Source organism: Danio rerio, chromosome 14, assembly GCF_052040795.2.
Source record: "Danio rerio strain M-AB ecotype USA chromosome 14, GRCz13ab, whole genome shotgun sequence".
In the NCBI taxonomy this organism is placed as follows: domain Eukaryota; kingdom Metazoa; phylum Chordata; class Actinopteri; order Cypriniformes; family Danionidae; genus Danio; species Danio rerio.
The window spans coordinates 19,460,934-19,477,875 of record NC_141034.1 but is presented as its reverse complement, the minus strand read 5'-3'; the positions used below and the strand labels follow the sequence as shown (position 1 = coordinate 19,477,875).

General features: G+C 36.7%; 1 protein-coding gene across 27 annotated transcripts in view; it reads left to right on the top strand.

Moving 5' to 3' along the window:
* jakmip1 (janus kinase and microtubule interacting protein 1) overlaps positions 1–16,942 on the top strand; it is a 66,530-nt gene that overhangs the window by 31,286 nt on the left and 18,302 nt on the right. For 15 of the 27 annotated variants that reach the window (XR_015507257.1, XR_015507259.1, XR_015507258.1 and 12 more), the window contains exons 7-11: positions 1,422–1,571; positions 4,586–4,645; positions 6,811–6,939; positions 12,222–12,347; positions 15,809–15,892. Coding sequence is in view for 23 of the 27 variants with exons in the window: in XM_087281297.1 (XP_087137423.1) it covers positions 1,422–1,571; positions 4,586–4,645; positions 6,811–6,939; positions 12,222–12,347; positions 15,809–15,892 (549 nt within the window). In the remaining 4 variants the exon portion in view is untranslated. Of the gene's footprint in view, positions 1–1,421; positions 1,572–4,585; positions 4,646–5,446; positions 5,709–6,810; positions 6,940–12,221; positions 12,348–15,808; positions 15,893–16,942 lie in introns of those variants that run through there. The other 12 variants (XR_015507260.1, XM_087281304.1, XM_087281307.1 and 9 more) reach the window with 2 other exon arrangements.

Genomic DNA, 16,942 nt, shown 5'->3' with positions numbered 1-16,942 from the left:
AAGTGTCTGTCAGATCCCTTAAATGCAGTTATTGTGCCTGATGCTCCATCTCAACTGGATTTTAGTCTGTTTACTGACCTGAAGCAGGAAGTCTGGAAACAAGAATACAGTGTTATTACAGAGTTAGAAGAATGTGTTCAAACATAACATTTTAATAGTCAGGTAAATGTGTATTATGCTAGTTATTTAGTCAATTCATAAACAATTAATACAAGACATCAAAATCCTCAAAGATAAATCTAAGATCAAAATATGCATACCTGACTTTTAATAATATACTGGACATATTATAGAGCAAGAGAGCTGCATACAGACTAATCTGGATACAGAATCGCGCTGAGCTTCTTGACACTTTTCCTTAAATAGTCAACCCATAGTAAAACATTCTCCAAGTAGAGAGCCCACCTGCTGTTAGAATCAGGAGGTAATTTGGGTAGATAACAAATGACACACATTCGGCAGGGCGTCAAAGATGCCTGAAGTTTCAAGTGTTTATTTAGATTATACCTACTGTATGATGAGAATGAGACCATTGTTCCATTCACACTGAGACTTTTCAAATGATATCAAAAATCTTACTCACTATTTACTCTGTCAAGTGGCTCCAAACCTTTATGAGTTGCTTTCTTTTGCTGAACACAAAATAAATTATTTTGAAGAAAGCTGGAAACGTGTAACCCTTGACTTTCATAGCAGGAAAAATAAATAGTATGGAAGTCAATGGTTACAGGTTTTCAGCTTTGTTTGAAAAACCATGCTTTGTGTTGACAAAAAAAAAAAACTGAAACAAGTGAATGGTGGGTAAATGATGATCAAATTTAAATTTTTTTGGCTTCACTAACCCTTTAAGCTGAATTCTAGAATATAGATAAAATGTAAAATGTACACTGAACTATGTCAGGACAGCTTTGTGATTAACAATTTTGCAACTTGCTTACATAAACTGCTGAACTGAACTTAAACACTAAAAAACTGAAGTACACTGTTACAATTTATTATGACCTTTTATGTGAAGCTGCTTTGACATAATCTACATTGTAAAAGCGTTATACAAATAAAGTTGAATTGAATTGAATTGAATAAACACATTGAAGATGCTTGGTAATTGTGCCTTTTGAAAGTAAAACAACCCAAAAAAAATAAATGTCAACATTGTAGGTTGCTTTTTTGTTAGAACATAGAAAAACGTGTCTCTCTCTCTCTCTCTCTCTCTCTCTCTCTCTCTCTCTCTCTCAAGTTCAAGTTCAAGTTCAAGTTGCTTTATTGGCATGACATTAAGTACAGTATTGCCAAAGCACTTCAAATATAAAATATATTAAAAACATTGAAAAATTAATAGTAATACAGATAAGAGATAATATCTCTCTCTCTCTCTCTCTCTCTCTTTCTCTCTCTCTCTGTGTGTGTGTGTGTTTGTTCAGAGGGAGAAATCCAAGCAGAGCTCACAGTCTGGAGGTCTGAAGAGACACACATCACTAACGGACCTGAGTCAGGCCCACGAGCAGCAGGAAGTGGAGTACCTGCGCTTGCAAATCAGCGAGCAGCGTGGCGTTATAGACGAGCTCACACAGGTTTGTGTCATACATACGTTGGAGTTTACACATTTTTTGGGAGATGTTATGTGTATGCCATAGACGTGCGGTCAGGGGGCGCAGATGAGCCAGTGCCATCATGAGAAGTATGCTAATGATAAAATAAATATTTGTCCTCTGATCTGTGCTTTAAATGCTATTTATGTATGATTTAAATGATTTTAATCATTTTTATGATCAAAATCGCTGTATTTTGTGCATTTATAGTTCAATTACAGCATAGAACCAGGAGCTCTGCCTCTCATCAGATTGCACAATCCCCTGCACACTGGCTTGAGCCCGCCCCTTTTGCTCACTCAGTGTATGCTACCAATGTAATGCTTTATTAAAATGTCTTCATACATTGTTGACATTTTTATTGTATGTCCTCACTTTTCTTATAATAAGTGATGTATGTCACGGATGTTTACACTTAGAATCTGACATAAACCGCATTGAAAAGGTGATTTGTGTAAATGAATCAATGTTTATTTGTTGTATTCATTTTAAAGATTCTCAGTTTTGAATACTTGTTGACTCTAAGTCTACTTCCAGTTGCTCATTCTGCGTCCTTGCCTGCTTTATAAATGTGTGTTTGTGTCATTGTGTGCTTGTTATTCTCTAAATGGTCTCACCCTGTAATTATTTGTGTTCAGTTATCAGCGCTGTGTCTGTTAATTGGTTTGTTTACTTCATTAGGACAAAGCCTAATTAGAAGTGAATTACAGCCTCACTTTCTTTTTCTGTTCTCTCCCTCTTGACTTCTGTTCACACACATGCTGATATTATAGCATTGAAAATAATAGATCAGCACACGACTTGCAAAATCATCAGCTTTTAAGAAATGAAGGCATTTATTCTGCAAAGATTGCATTAAATTCCAAAAACCTGATCAAAAGTAGCATTTGAAACATTTATTTGAAATATGAATATTTGTGTTAGTTGTTCAATCTAAAATGTATTTAAAGTAAGAGTAATTTATAATGTAACAAAAACTATATTTATTAAAAAAAAACTAATTTCAATTGTTTTTCCAAAAAAATCCATTTATAAAAGTCAAAAAATAAAAGCAGCTATTTTGGAATCTCTATTCTTCAAAGAGTTTTAAAAAGAATATGATAGTACCATTATATATGAAAAAGTCAATCTGTTTAATTATGATAATAATCAGTCCCTCCGGGATTTTTTGGTGTCCATTTTTACAAAATGTTTGTGTATTTTTACAGCAAAACAAAAGAACTAATACACACAATTGCAGAAGGTTGGAGAAAAGACACCATAAAATCTGACATTTTAGTTCAAAATCATTTATAACAATGTTACTACATATGAGCAATATCACACAAGTAACAGTGCAATATGGCTTTATATTGGAACTGGTGGGAGACCAATGTGTTATTGTCCCACCAGTGACGATATACAGACAAAATCAAACACGGAGAGTCTAAAAATCCTTTTGTAAGAGTAACTAGTTTCTTCTGCCATTCATTCACATCTGCAGCTGACTTCAGAACTGTAGAAACCATTGTTACTTCACAAACGTCACATTAGAGCTAGTATTTTAAATGAATCTCTTGCGTAATATAGCATAGCGTAATACTCACATTTTAAGATTATAAGGCTGAACAGCATAAAATGCCATCGGTCTACAGATATTCCCCAGTATTTTTCTGTTGCAATAGGAATATCACAATAATACCCCAAAAAAGGTAATTTTTTCCACAACAGTCTCCACGACTGGAGTGATATGGAAGATAAGGAATCACTTAAGAATCTTTTTCATGAATATTATGACAATCTATAAGGATTTTAATAGACTTCTATAATTAATTTTAAGTCTTAACTCACTGACTCATCATCTCACCTTATTGCTTTATAGCCAAACTTTGTCATTATATATAACTAACGTATTAAACAACCTATTCAATATATAGAACTTTGGTTCTGTTCACTTGCAACACTCGCTGCGTGTCGACATCTCTCTGCATAAAAGGCTGTTACTCCAGTTTCACAGCGCATGGGTGGCACATATTTTATCAGTGTGCATGTAAACAACCGGGATTCACATCAGAAGCAATGCATTGGGAGTGCGGGAATGGTTCTTTACACGCATACATCAGTTTGGTTTACCAGTGTTGTTTTGGTTGCACATAGAGTAACAATTTTGCGCATGCAAAAGACGGCAAATGTGAATGGCCCCTAACGCTTTTGTTCTGGGATTACTTTAAATTAATATTTGCATAAAGTAAATCATATCTTAAAACTTAAACTGGGGCACTTTTTTTTTTTTTTGGAATGTCTCCTCGTGCCGCCTCTCTAGCAAGATGCCAGCCTGGGCGATCGGCCATATTGCCCATGCCTAAATTCGTTGCTGCAGATTACTATCGTATAAATACAGCACTACACCATACAAAAGAGAGAAATATACTTAGAAAGTCACTTACCAGTTTTATAATGATTTGATCAGCTGTAGTTTACGAAATGCTGAAATTACGCAACATTTTTCTCCTCTAAGGACTTATTATGCTTTTTGTCGCCGTATTGTGGCGGAACGTTAACTGTATTTGCTCTGCTGTTTATGATTGGCTAATGGGTCCTGACACGTTTTATCTCAGAGATTATAAATATTTAAAATAAGCACTATCCTTATAAAAAACTGCATAGATATAATCTAAACAACTACATTATTAACAGCTGCAATATTTATTAAACTGCAGTGTGTTTATTGATCTGCTATCACTTTATATCGGTTGAGTAATACACAAGGGTGAGGAGGCCTGTATGATCAAATAAATACATCTTTGGTGAGCATTAGTGGTAAACATTTTTCACAAATTTTAAAAACCCACTCAAACTCTTGAAAACTAGTGTGAACGTGAAAGTGATACACTTATGCAGTGTATCTAATGTGAAATTAACTCAATCTTTAATTGTGCCTTTGAGCGCAGTTTGTGTTTTATTGCTGTATTGTTAGAAACCCAACAGTACATATTGATGACTTGGTTTGCTTTCAGGAACGGGACAGGCTGATAATCAACAAAAAGAACCGGCGAAAAAACATCAAGCTACCTAAGGTGAGCTGATCCTTTCATTCATAAACAAGCCAAACCATAGTGTGCCAATTTAAGGAAGCTTTGCTGTAGTTATTTCCTCTTTTCTATATAGCATATGAACACTGTCACTAAGCAACCGTCTCCTCTGAGGATTGTGAATGATTGTGTGTGTTCATTCGTGTATGTGGGTGTGTGTGTGTGTGTGTGTGTGTGTGTGTGTGTGTGTGTGTGTGTGTGTGTGTGTGTTTGCTGGTAACATCAGCACATTAATTGGCCTCTAGAGACTTTTAAATCAAGCCAACTTCTTTATTTCTCATGCTTAACATTATTGAAATGCTCTCTGATTTCTGTTCTCGTTCAAAAGGTTAAGCTATTCACTCAAACTACTCAAAATAGTCAATTAAAACACATACAAAGCTTTTATAACACATTTGTAATATCATAATTGTTGTGTGTTTGGGTTTTACGAATGTTTGTTGGGTACAAAATGACCACCAATTTGGATTTGACATTTTAAGATATAATTTTATAAACTTAATCTGACAAACCCTTCATTGCGGGCATTTTTGGATGTCCTGAATTCAACATGATCTCAAAATAAATACAATTATGTTTCAGTTGATTTAAAAAAAAAAAAAAAAGTAGTAAAATAGTCACTAAAATATGACTAGCTTCACATAATATGGTACTGTTTGTTCTGGCTTTAATTGTTTCTGTGTGGTGCTGTGAGGTGTGGTTTAGTTGTTCATTCTCCTGAACTGTTGCTAAGGAGGAGGAGTCAGTGCACTTGACTATAAACACAAGTAAAAGAAAACATCAGGCATTATTATTAAACACATGTTTGTGTTTGTCATTTTTAATGACCACTGGGGAAGATGGTTGTCTTGGATAGATAAGATTGTGTAGTTTTTTGGGGCGAGGGAATTTTCGGAATGGTAAAGCGCATGGACTGAGGAGCCTATCTTAAGCTTCAGTATGCCAGAGTATGTCCTGCTGGTGCTGTATCTCTCCTTGTTCCTGTGTCTGTGTGCTCTGGTGTGTCTGTATTTCTCTGGCTGTCAGGAAATGACCTACAAACACGATGGTAAGAGCGAAGCATGGTGTATTATAAGGGCATCTAGGTTCTTCTGTGTGACCTTTTTATTTCATGGGACTGCATCATTTGGATTTTGTGTGTGTGTGTGAGATGGGTGATAGATAGATAGATAGATAGATAGATAGATAGATAGATAGATAGATAGATAGATAGATAGATAGATAGATAGATAGATAGATAGATAGATAGATAGATAGATAGATAGATAGATAGATAGATAGATAGATAGATAGATAGATAGATAGATAGATTCTTTGATTGATTCATTGATTGATTCATTGATTGATTCATTGATTGATTCATTGATTAAAGGGGTTATTCACCCCAAAATTTAAATTTTGTCATTATTTGCTTTCTCTGTTTGACTTGTTTGACACAGAAAATATATATTTTGATGAAGAATGTTGCTGCAGCTATTCCTTCCATTGTTTTATTCTTATCGTGGATGAGAATTGTTACAAGAATTGTTACCAGTATGTTACCAGTTTCAAAGTATCTTCATTTCTGTTCAACAGTAGAAAGACAGTCGAACTGGTTTTTGGGTGAACTATCCTTTTGAATAAACAGGACAACATTTTTTTTAAGCACACAAACAATAAAAGGGTAATACCTATAAATGTTTGGATATGTCCTGTTTTATTGTGTTTTTCAGAGCAAAAATCCCATCAGATATTTTTGCCACAATTTACAGATAAACAAATCCACCAAACTGTCATTCAGTGTAGCAATAGTTTCTAAATATGAAAAAAAAAAATCTTATGTTCTATTAAAAGACCACAGTGAGGATTACAATGCTGTTCCTATACACTAATCATCTGTAATTTTAAATCTTTATATTTACACTGTTAAACCATAATTGCTTTACCCATTTGTTAGCAAGAGGTTTTTAATCATTTTAAGTATATGTATTATCGAGTAAAACTGTATTACCACCTATTATTTCATACATTTGTAGTACTGGTCAGAATAATTATGTGGTTAAATCTGTTATGCTGAAAAACTAGACACCAAAACTGCATATCTTGTTTTTGACCTGTAAAATATTTAAGTACTGAAAAGCAGAGTTTAAGTACTTCTTTTTCTGTTTCAGAGGCATGTTGTGGAGACATATTTTGGATTTGATGAAGAATCTGTGGATTCGGAAACATCATCTCTGACATCATATAACACAGACCGCACAGATTACACCCCTGCTACACCCGAAGAGGATCTTGAGGATGTATGTAATGCAATGAGTTATATTCAAATCCTTAATCCCTACACTAACAAGAAGACACTTTCGCTTAAAAAACAAAACAAACAACAGAATCATTTAAAATCTTTAAAGATGGTAAGATGTTTGTGTAAGAAATCTCTCACCCTCCTTCACACAATGTGCCTGGGCTCTATTTTAATGATCTAAGCGCAAAGTCTAAAGTGCATTGCGCAAAAGCATTAAGGCCAAGTCCGAATTTTACTATTGTTAGGATGGAAAAATATGGTGTGCGCACTGACGCATGGTCTAACAGGGTTGTGCTTATTTTCAAAATGAGTTATGGGTGTGTTTTGAGCATAACATGCTGTAAAGCAATCAGAGTTTTATCTCCCATTCCCTTTTTTAAGAGTCAGTTGCTATTACATAGTGGACTTTGTAAGTGTAAAAACTGGATAAAATGCTTCACTAGCGAGAAAACAGAAAGAACGAGTCTCCTCCATTTGGCCTCTTTACTTTCTCTTTACATTACTTTTACTCCTTACTTTACTGCCTTACTTTCATGGTAACTAACACGCTCTGCGCTGGACTTTAAACAATCTTTTACTTGGTCAATGGGGTGGTCAATTTCAGTTTCTCAAAATAGCAACGTGCCAACAATACGCCTTAACACTCCACCTTTATAGACTGGCACACCCAAAGTGGCGCAAATGGATTACTATTTAAACAACGTGGTGCAAAATGTGACAATTAGGGTTGCGCTGGTCTGAAAATAGCAACAAATCGCACCAAACACATCTTGCGCCTTATTGCGCTGGGTGTATGATAGGGCCCTCTGTGTTAATACTTCTCATTTACTTTGAATGGAGTGACGTCAAGCATTGGCAAACTGAATTGTGGGTTTGTCTAATGTGTTGGATTTGTCGCATGTTGCAGAAGTTAAAAAACATTCAAAGTTCAAGCGCCGATGCAGGTGTCAGCCAATCATTTTATGCAAAACTAGTGTTGATGCTATCCAATTACGTTCATGCAACCTCAGAGAATAGCAGTATGTTAAAATGGAGGAAAAGCTTAATCACAGTTGGTAATCATTATGGGGCCCGGCTTTTTTTTGTTTTTGTTGCTATTTCTGCACAGAATTTTGAAAAAAAAGCTACAGATATATATGGATTGATTTTGAGAGTGTAGCAACAAAAAATGTTACACATAAAATATAAAATAAAAATATTGACTTTATCTTGAAGCAAGAAACAGCCTAGCAACAACACAGCACACCCTAACAACCACAATATAATTAATAATTGAAAATAATTAACCCCACCATAACATTTAGATTTTCATCTGAAAGTAAAAAACTGCAGCCTGCATGTTCATTTCATAAACGGATGTCAAAATCCAGTGTGTTTGTTTAATTCAAAGCATTTATTTGAATTAGCGGTATTATTTGGTCAGATGTAGTTAAGTGTTGTGCTCCAGGGAACGTGAAGAGGCGTCTCAGCAGTTCTCCTGTTCATAAGTGGCCTCCGTCTGCAGGTTGTTTACTGATATGCAGAGCTGGTTAATGAGGAGCGGGATTTTAAACGAGTCATTAACTGCACACAGAAGGTGATCTCATATCATAACAGTGTGTTCTTGTGTTCTCTACACTCCTGAATACACTGTTCTTCATTAAAAAAAAATTTCTTCACATTCAAATTCAGATTTAATTTACAGTTATAAAAATCTGTTTGATGACTGTAACATGCAAAGTGTAAATTGTAGTTGTCACACAGTATTGTATACAATATATAATTGACACAAATATCTTAACATATAAAAAAATGGATTAACATGTTACAAAGATTATTATTTACTACATAAATATAAAACCACTACCCCCATGCCTTTTTCGTGTCTGGGGGGCTTTTTTCAGCTTAATCATGACCATTTGCATTTGTATAATGTTAATATTCATAGCAGTATTATTTAATATATGCATATTTATATTTTTTTTAATTAAAACAAATTTAGATTTGTTCATCTGTGGGGTTTTGGAGATGTATGGATCACCATATGGGGCATAAGAATAGGACGTGTGTTTGGATATAAACAAAGTCCCTTTAAGACAAGTAATTTCACTCAGCGCCCATCTTTGAAATGCCTCTCTGGCAGTATGCTCGGGTATTCTGCCTAAATGGGGAAACATAAAATTCTCCAAAATTGCTTGTCAAGCTTACAATCACAGTACATATTAGGAATCAGCAATACAATTAAACAACAACCGTCTCTATAGTTTCATTTCTAAACATCTGTGTCACACAAAATCTGCAGAAACTCATGTCTGGTCTAAGCCCCTCCCCGGAGCATCGTCAGCCTAAAGCGATTGATGATTCACTCCTGTATTAGAAGGCAAGCTTTATTCGCAAAGTATGTTGTATACCTTTCATTTAAAGCAGAGGTTTCAAACTGCCATCATACTGGACTTTTCTCACCAATAGACTTCCATTCATACGCATGCGAATGCGTCAGATCGGAAATGTAAGCTTGTGCGAAAAGTTTCGCAGTTCACTGTGTTATAAAGTTCAAGCTTGCTGAATTCTGACCTGCAAAATCACAAAGTTAAAAACATGACCTCTCTGGACAGAAATTTAAAATATGGACCAATTGCGCGCTTTTTTAAATGTTTAATCATCTTGTTTAATCCAGCCTTTTTATGCATCGCCATTCTACAGAATTTCGCATACACAAACTCTAATGTGAACGCGACATTACCTAAAAGTTTCAAACAAGCCTGAAGGACTCAATTAGTTTGATCAGGTGTGTTTAATTAGGGTTAAAACTAAACTGTGCAGAGCTGCAGCCTTCCAGGAACTGAGTTTTACACCTTTGATTTAAAGTGTGTCTTGCACACTACTGATAATATGAAGCTGAAGATTGACTTTGCCAAATTAAATCACAATATCAGTCAGAACAATTGCAGTTACATATGTTTGTCAAATCACACAACCCATTTTTGGCTTATATAAAGCAACTTTTTGCAGTACTAAAGCAGTGCAAATATGGATTCCTGTGAAGCAGTTTTCCAACTGTAGGTTTAACAAACAATACCTTAATTATAAAAAAAACACACAAAAAACGATGTATATGAAGTAATACTAACATAAGTAAAGAAATCCAAATTGCAGGGAACCAGGTTTGTTGTTTGTCACAAAGATGCATAAATCTCTACATTTTAGTTTAGTTTTAGTTTGTTCGTTTACAGATATAACTTGGTGTTGAAAAAAGTGATAACATGATAATTAAAGTCACTATAATCATAATTTGACATTTTCATAGTAACCATATTGTAAGTAACAACTACTTGTTACTCCAACACTCACATGGCTTTTTTGAGCAACAATTCTGGCATGGGAGGTGGGGGCTCTAACCTCTTGAGATCAGTGTATTGAGGTTTAATCACAGTACTCAACAAGTAGCCTCCATTACAATTACCATAATAAAGCTAAATTCAATCCGGCTCACGGCACCAATATAACCCATCTGGATCGACTGTTACTTATACTTTGTGAATTCAAAAAGTAGGACACATTTCTGAATCAACATCTATGTTGATTGTGGAACCACATTCAAATCAGCCAATCAGATTTAAAGGAAAAGTTTAAAACGTATATTTGAGTTATGTGCTTCAACATTATTGTTATCCAACTGTTAAACCTCCTCTAGTCATTCATTCATTTTCTTTTTGGCTTAGTCCCTTTATTAATCAGGGGTTGCCACTGCTGAATGAACCACCAACTTATCCAGCATATGTTTTACGCAGCGAATGCCCTTTCAGTTGCAAACCATCACTGGGACACATCCTTACACACTAATTCACACACATACACTATGGACAATTTACCTTACCCAATTCACCTATAGCGCATGTCTTTGGACTGTGGGGAAAACCGGAGCACATGGAGGAAACCCACGCGAACACAGGGAGAACATGCAAATTTGCAGTTAGGGTTATGTTTGGGGTAGGGATTAGGTATGCTTTACATTTTCAAACAGGAATGATGTTTCAGGATCAGTATAGATGTTAATAAAAGATTGCATCCTACTTGCCAAAATCAAACCCACACTGAATTGACACCCACTCATCAGCTCTAAACAAGGATTCAAAATGATGTTTCCGGCATGGGAGGCTGATGTTCTAACATCTTTAGATTAAGGTGAGGTCTACACTCACCTCTATAATCCTTATTTCCATCCGGATCATGGCACCAATCTAATCTAAGATCTGCGTACTCTGAGCAGGGTTCTACCTGGGGATTCTGGCATGGGAGGCTATAACAAGGAGAGGTCGAAGGAGTAATTCAACCAAAAATTAAAATAGAAAAATGTCCACATGCTAGTTTTGTCTAGCTTTTAATACCAGAAAAGGAGAAGAAAATGTTTTGCTCATACTCATCCATAAATTGCCCATGAATTCATTATGAATTTGGTTTTGAAATATTGTGTGCATGGGTGCGCGGTAGCTCAGTGCTTAGCACTGTCGCCTCACAGAAAGGAGCTGGTTCGAAGGCTAATTTGGCCAGTTGGCATTTCTGTAGAGTTAGCATGTTCTTCCCATTTTCATGTGGATTTCTTCCAGGTGTTTGCATGGGTTACCTACGGATGCTCCGGTGTCCCCCACAGTCCAAAGACACACACTATAGATGAATTGAATAAACTAATTGTCTATAGTGTATGCGTGTAAATGAGTATGTATGGATGGTTACAAGTACTAGATTGCAGCTGGAAGGGCATCTGCTGCGTAAAACATATGCTGAAATAGATAGTGGTTCATTCTGCTGTGGCGACCTGTGATGATTAAAGGGACTAAGCCGAAGGAAAATAAATGAATGAATGAATATTGTGTGCCTGTGTGAGGCTTCGATGTAATAAACTGCATAAAATGATGAGAAGTAGAATAACAAAATCCTCCTTTTGTGGTTTGAAAAAGAAAGGACATATGGCATTTGAAAAACAGAAGGGTGAGTAAATAATGTCTGATTTGCATATATTTTCCTTCATTTGATGAGTAATAAACCATCACTCAACCATAACTCACCACTGTCATCATTTCAAAACATTTTTTCACTTCAGGCAAGCAAAATAATACTCAAAAGATGTGTCAGACAAACTTACAGTACTGTACTGTAGAAGCTCCCTTGAATTTGTATAGGAACTACTAGTGAATCATTAAATGATTTCATATTCTACATGTACAATAACAGCTGGGAATTACTTGGTCAAAGTTTTCATGCACAAATGTAACATACGGGACTGCATATGTTCTTTATCAGGGCTTCTCCCGAGAGGAGGCAGAACTGCGTTTTCGGCAGCTGACCCGCGAGTACCAGGCCCTTCAGCGAGCGTATGCCCTTCTGCAGGAGACCACAGGGCCTCTGGACCCCGAGAGACACTGCAGGGTGAGAGGCTGTGACGGCAAAACCACAGACGCATGTTTAACCTCTCCCACACTGGATATTCTGAAGGATCCTTTTCTGAATCTGAATCATTTAAATGCATTTCGAGACCTTCTCAGAATCTCCTGTCCCCACACTGAAATATTACAGCCAGCATTGTAGCAAGCATGGCCCGAAAATTCCTGCCTCAAAAATAAAAATAAATGAATGAAAAAGCTAAATTTGTAATCTGAAATTCAAAAGAAGCCAATAGACAATCAGTACGTTTACATGGACAACAACAATATTCAGATATTAACACAGTTAGGACAATACTTTGGTTAAGAATCTATAATATAATCAGATTTTTGATTACATATGTCTCTCATACTCAATGTAAACAAAAATCGAATTAAAATAATGGAATGCTCCATTCATTGCTCATGCTCGTTACATTATTAAACTACAGTATAAACGTACACACTTGAAGCACAATATTTCCATCATGTTGGATTTTTTATTTCATTTTATGAGAGAATACACAAAACACAGTTTTCCTGTATGGATGAGATAATTTGAAAATATTTGTGGGAAAATAAATATGAAACTGCCTGTTGCATTATTGCTATTTTCACAGCTACAAATTCAAAATATTAACCGAATCATTTTTTAATTGACGTTGATCCCGGAAAGCATACCTGGCAACCCAAAAACCACTGCAAGTAAGCAAGTGTTAATGTCCAGACCAATGAATCTGTTCACTATCACTTGAGGAAGTGTGGTATTCACCTTACTCTTCGCGTACAAGGGGGCGCAGCCATTTAAATCTTTTTGGCTTGAGACTTCCGGGTCTCATTCACTTCCATTCATTTTTAGAAGTTAAAAACAGCTCGTTTGTAGAGCAAGCAGTTTGATCATTTGTTGCGGTTTATTATTCCTAGTCATTTCTCCCAAAGGCAGCTGATTCGGAAGTTCTTAAACAATCGCAAAAACGAGTACACCTCCATATTGAAGAATTAGGTCAATAAAATGCAAATCTTTAAAAGAACACAGTCAAGATATTGCATATGGTTTTATTCAAAGTTAGATTCAAAGGGATTCTGTGCAGCTATAGGCCACATACAGTAAATGTAAGAAGAATTTTTAAAATCTGGAAAAAAAGAGAAAACCAAAAAGACCAAAAAAAAAAAAAAATTGACAAATGTTCAAACTACATCAATAAAGTTAATAACATCAGAATTAGCGAGTTAATTTAGTTTGCCAGTGTTGGTAAATTTCAATTGTGTTGACAGAACTGAAGAGGAAAATAGTAAGTCAGATAGAATGTGTACTGTATTTTATTGTACTGTATACACTCACCGGTCAATTTATTAGGTACACCTGTCCAGCTGCCCATTAAAGCAAATTTCTACTCAGCCAATCACATGGCAGCAACTCAATGCGTTTAGGCATGTAGACATGGTCAAGACGATCTGCTGCAGTTCAAACCGAGCATCAGAGCATCAGAATGGGAAGGAAAGGTGATTTAAGTGACTTTGAACATGGCATGGCTGTTGATTCCAGACAGAGTATTTCAGAATTTGCTGATCTACTGGGATTTTCACACACAACCATCACTAGGGTTTACAGAGAAGTGTCCGAAGAGAGAAAATATCAAGTGAGTGGCAGTTCTGTGGGCTCAAATGCCTTTGAAGACAGGGAAGAATGGTCAGGCTAGTTTAAGCTGATAGAGTGGCAAAAGTAAATAATCACTCATTATAACCGGACAACACGTCAGACCTTGAGGCAGATGGGCTACAGCATCAGAAAACCACACTGGGTGCTACTCCTCTCAGCTAAGAACAGGAAACTAAGGCTACAATTCGGACAGGCTCACCAAAATTTGACAATGGAAAATTGAAAAAAACGTTGCCTGGTATGATGAGTCTCGATTTCTGCTGCAACATTTGGATGGTAGGGTCAGAATTTGGCATCAACAACATGAAAGCATAGATCCATCCTGTCTTTTAGCAATGCTTCAGGCTGGTGGTGATGGTGGAATAGTGTGAATATTTTCTTGGCACACTTTGGGCTCATTAGTACCAATTGAGCGTCGTGTCAACCCCACAGCCTACCTGAGTATTGTTGCTGACCATGACCAGCCCTTTATGACCACAGTGCACCCATCTTCTGATGGCTACATCCAGCAGGATAACACGCCATGTCATAAAGCATGAATCATCTCAGACTGGTTTCTTGAACATGACAAAAAAGTTCACTGTACTTAAATGGCCTTCACAGTCATCAGATGTCAAACCAATAGAGCACCTTTGAGATTTGGTGGAATGGGAGATTCACATCATGGATGTGCAGCTGACAAATCTGCAGCAACTGCGTGATGCTATCATGTCATTATGGGCCAAAATCTTGGAGGAATATTTCCAGTTCCTTGTTTAGTCTATGCCCAGGAGGATTAAGGTAGTTCTGAAGGCAAAATGGGGTTCCTAATAAATGGGGTGTACCTATTAAAGTGGCTGGTGCGTGTATATCATAGAAAATACAGTAACCCTTTCTATTTGTAGGAATCCAGACTGGACAAGGGGAAAAAATGGCTACTTGTCATTCCTTTTGAGGAGGTTTTAAACTGTCATTTAGCTAGAGATAATCCTTGGACCTGGCAACCCTGCTTGACAGCAGTCAACAGTTTAACAGTTCAACAGTTAACAAAACTGTTTTGAAACTTTGTATCAAGCAAGTTTAGCACAACAAACAATTAACTGCATATGTAAAAATGCATTCATAAAATTAAAAACGAACATCTAAGATGCCAAAGTTTCAGCACCATACAAAACACCCGTTAGCATGAGAAATTCTAGAGGGAACATTGGATGGCATTACATGGGAACATACAGTAGTAATGACGAGTGCAATTAATCCATGTGATGTTTTATAAACAGAATTCGGGAGGAGCACAATCTGGCTAATTCACCTTGCACAATAATTCTATTATCTAATCAGCTCAAGACCAAATCCTTATAAATAGTCAAACACGTCATGCATCTGTTTTCTCTTGACTTCAGCATCCCTCCACCACCCCAACTCCACACCATTAAACCCGATACTTACTTAAATCTGAGAGGGGAGTGTTCTGGAGCTGGGCTAGACACTGCACTCAAACCCTATCTTTTTCTATCCTGATTGGGGGAATAACCTAGTTAGGGTGTCTTTCCGAGCTCAGAGCCCTCTCCCCGGACAGCACGCCATATAAGCATATTCTATTCAGTCAAATATCTGTGAGTGTGAACTTGTCAACTCTGACTATAACATATCAGACATGAAAGGAATATTCTTAAAGCAACTCAAATAAACAATTTAACCATAATATTGTCTTATTCTGAATAAGGTAAATAGTGAAATGACTGATGTCCATGTAAACGTACCCATCATGCGTACTGTAGGTATGCCCCAGGCTGGCTCTTTTATTAGCTCTGTGCTCTGTCCGTCAGACGCGGGAGCAGCTGCAGACGGAGCTGATTGGCTGTCAGGCACGGATTGCCGACCTGGAGCGGAGCTTGGCAGAGAAGGGGCAGGTAAATGAGAAAGAGGGCGGGGAGAAGAAACCCCTGACTCCAGTCACATTGGCTTTGCTGCTTGTCTTTCTGACAGCCATGCTTGTGTGCTGGCGCTACACAGAGAGGATATGGCTCCAAATCATGTGACTTCACCCTCAGGATCAGTCATACTGTGTTGTTTTCTCAGAGTGTTTGTTCTTTACTTCTTCTTTGCTTGACTGATGCATGTTTCTTGTATAATTGTCGATCGATCATACCTGTCGCACAGCTTTTGTACTAAATGTGGTCAGTACTACAGTTTTTCTCAACTGCTTAGGCTCAATTCTCGATTTAAATTTTTAGTTTTCAAAACATGATGTTTAGATCTCTGAACATTTAGCTCATTTGTCACTTCATAGTGGCATTTAAGCAAATTGCCAATGCTTTGGCACATGTACAGTAAGTACAATTGTCTGTAGTTTGGACAAACACTAATTGCATATGGCTTGTTGATCAAAACTGATGAGTCGATTTTCTCTATTCTTATAGACTGTCAAACAACGTCTTAATCATTTTCATCATTTACTGCAAGCCATCACCCTCAAAACTATTCAATTATCAAACATTCGTATACATGCATGTTTACACCATAAAATATCTGATATTGATCTTGTAATGCCTGCTAAATTGCTAAATGAGCTCTGTTTGCTGGTCCTAAATCCCTGCTGGTCCTACGCCACCCAATCTATTCCGAGCTGGGATCAAACTGGCGAACTTGCACATATGAGTTGGTTGCTCTAACAAGGAGGCTAAAGTCCATGGCCTCTAGCTTCTGTCACTAGAGCACTTTTTAGAGGTCAAAAGAGTAAGGGTTTTACCTGCACAGCACTTCACTAACTGGCCTCTGCTACATTCACCCCCTAAACCTCACTCTCATCCGGGTCACGGCACCAATGTTACCCCTGCCTGTGCTACATCAGGCCAACAAGAGCAACAGTTCACAACTACAATTTACAAGTTACATTACTACAACTGCAGACATGCAATAAAGTTATGAAGTTCCACCAAACTGTTTTGTCATTTGAGTTT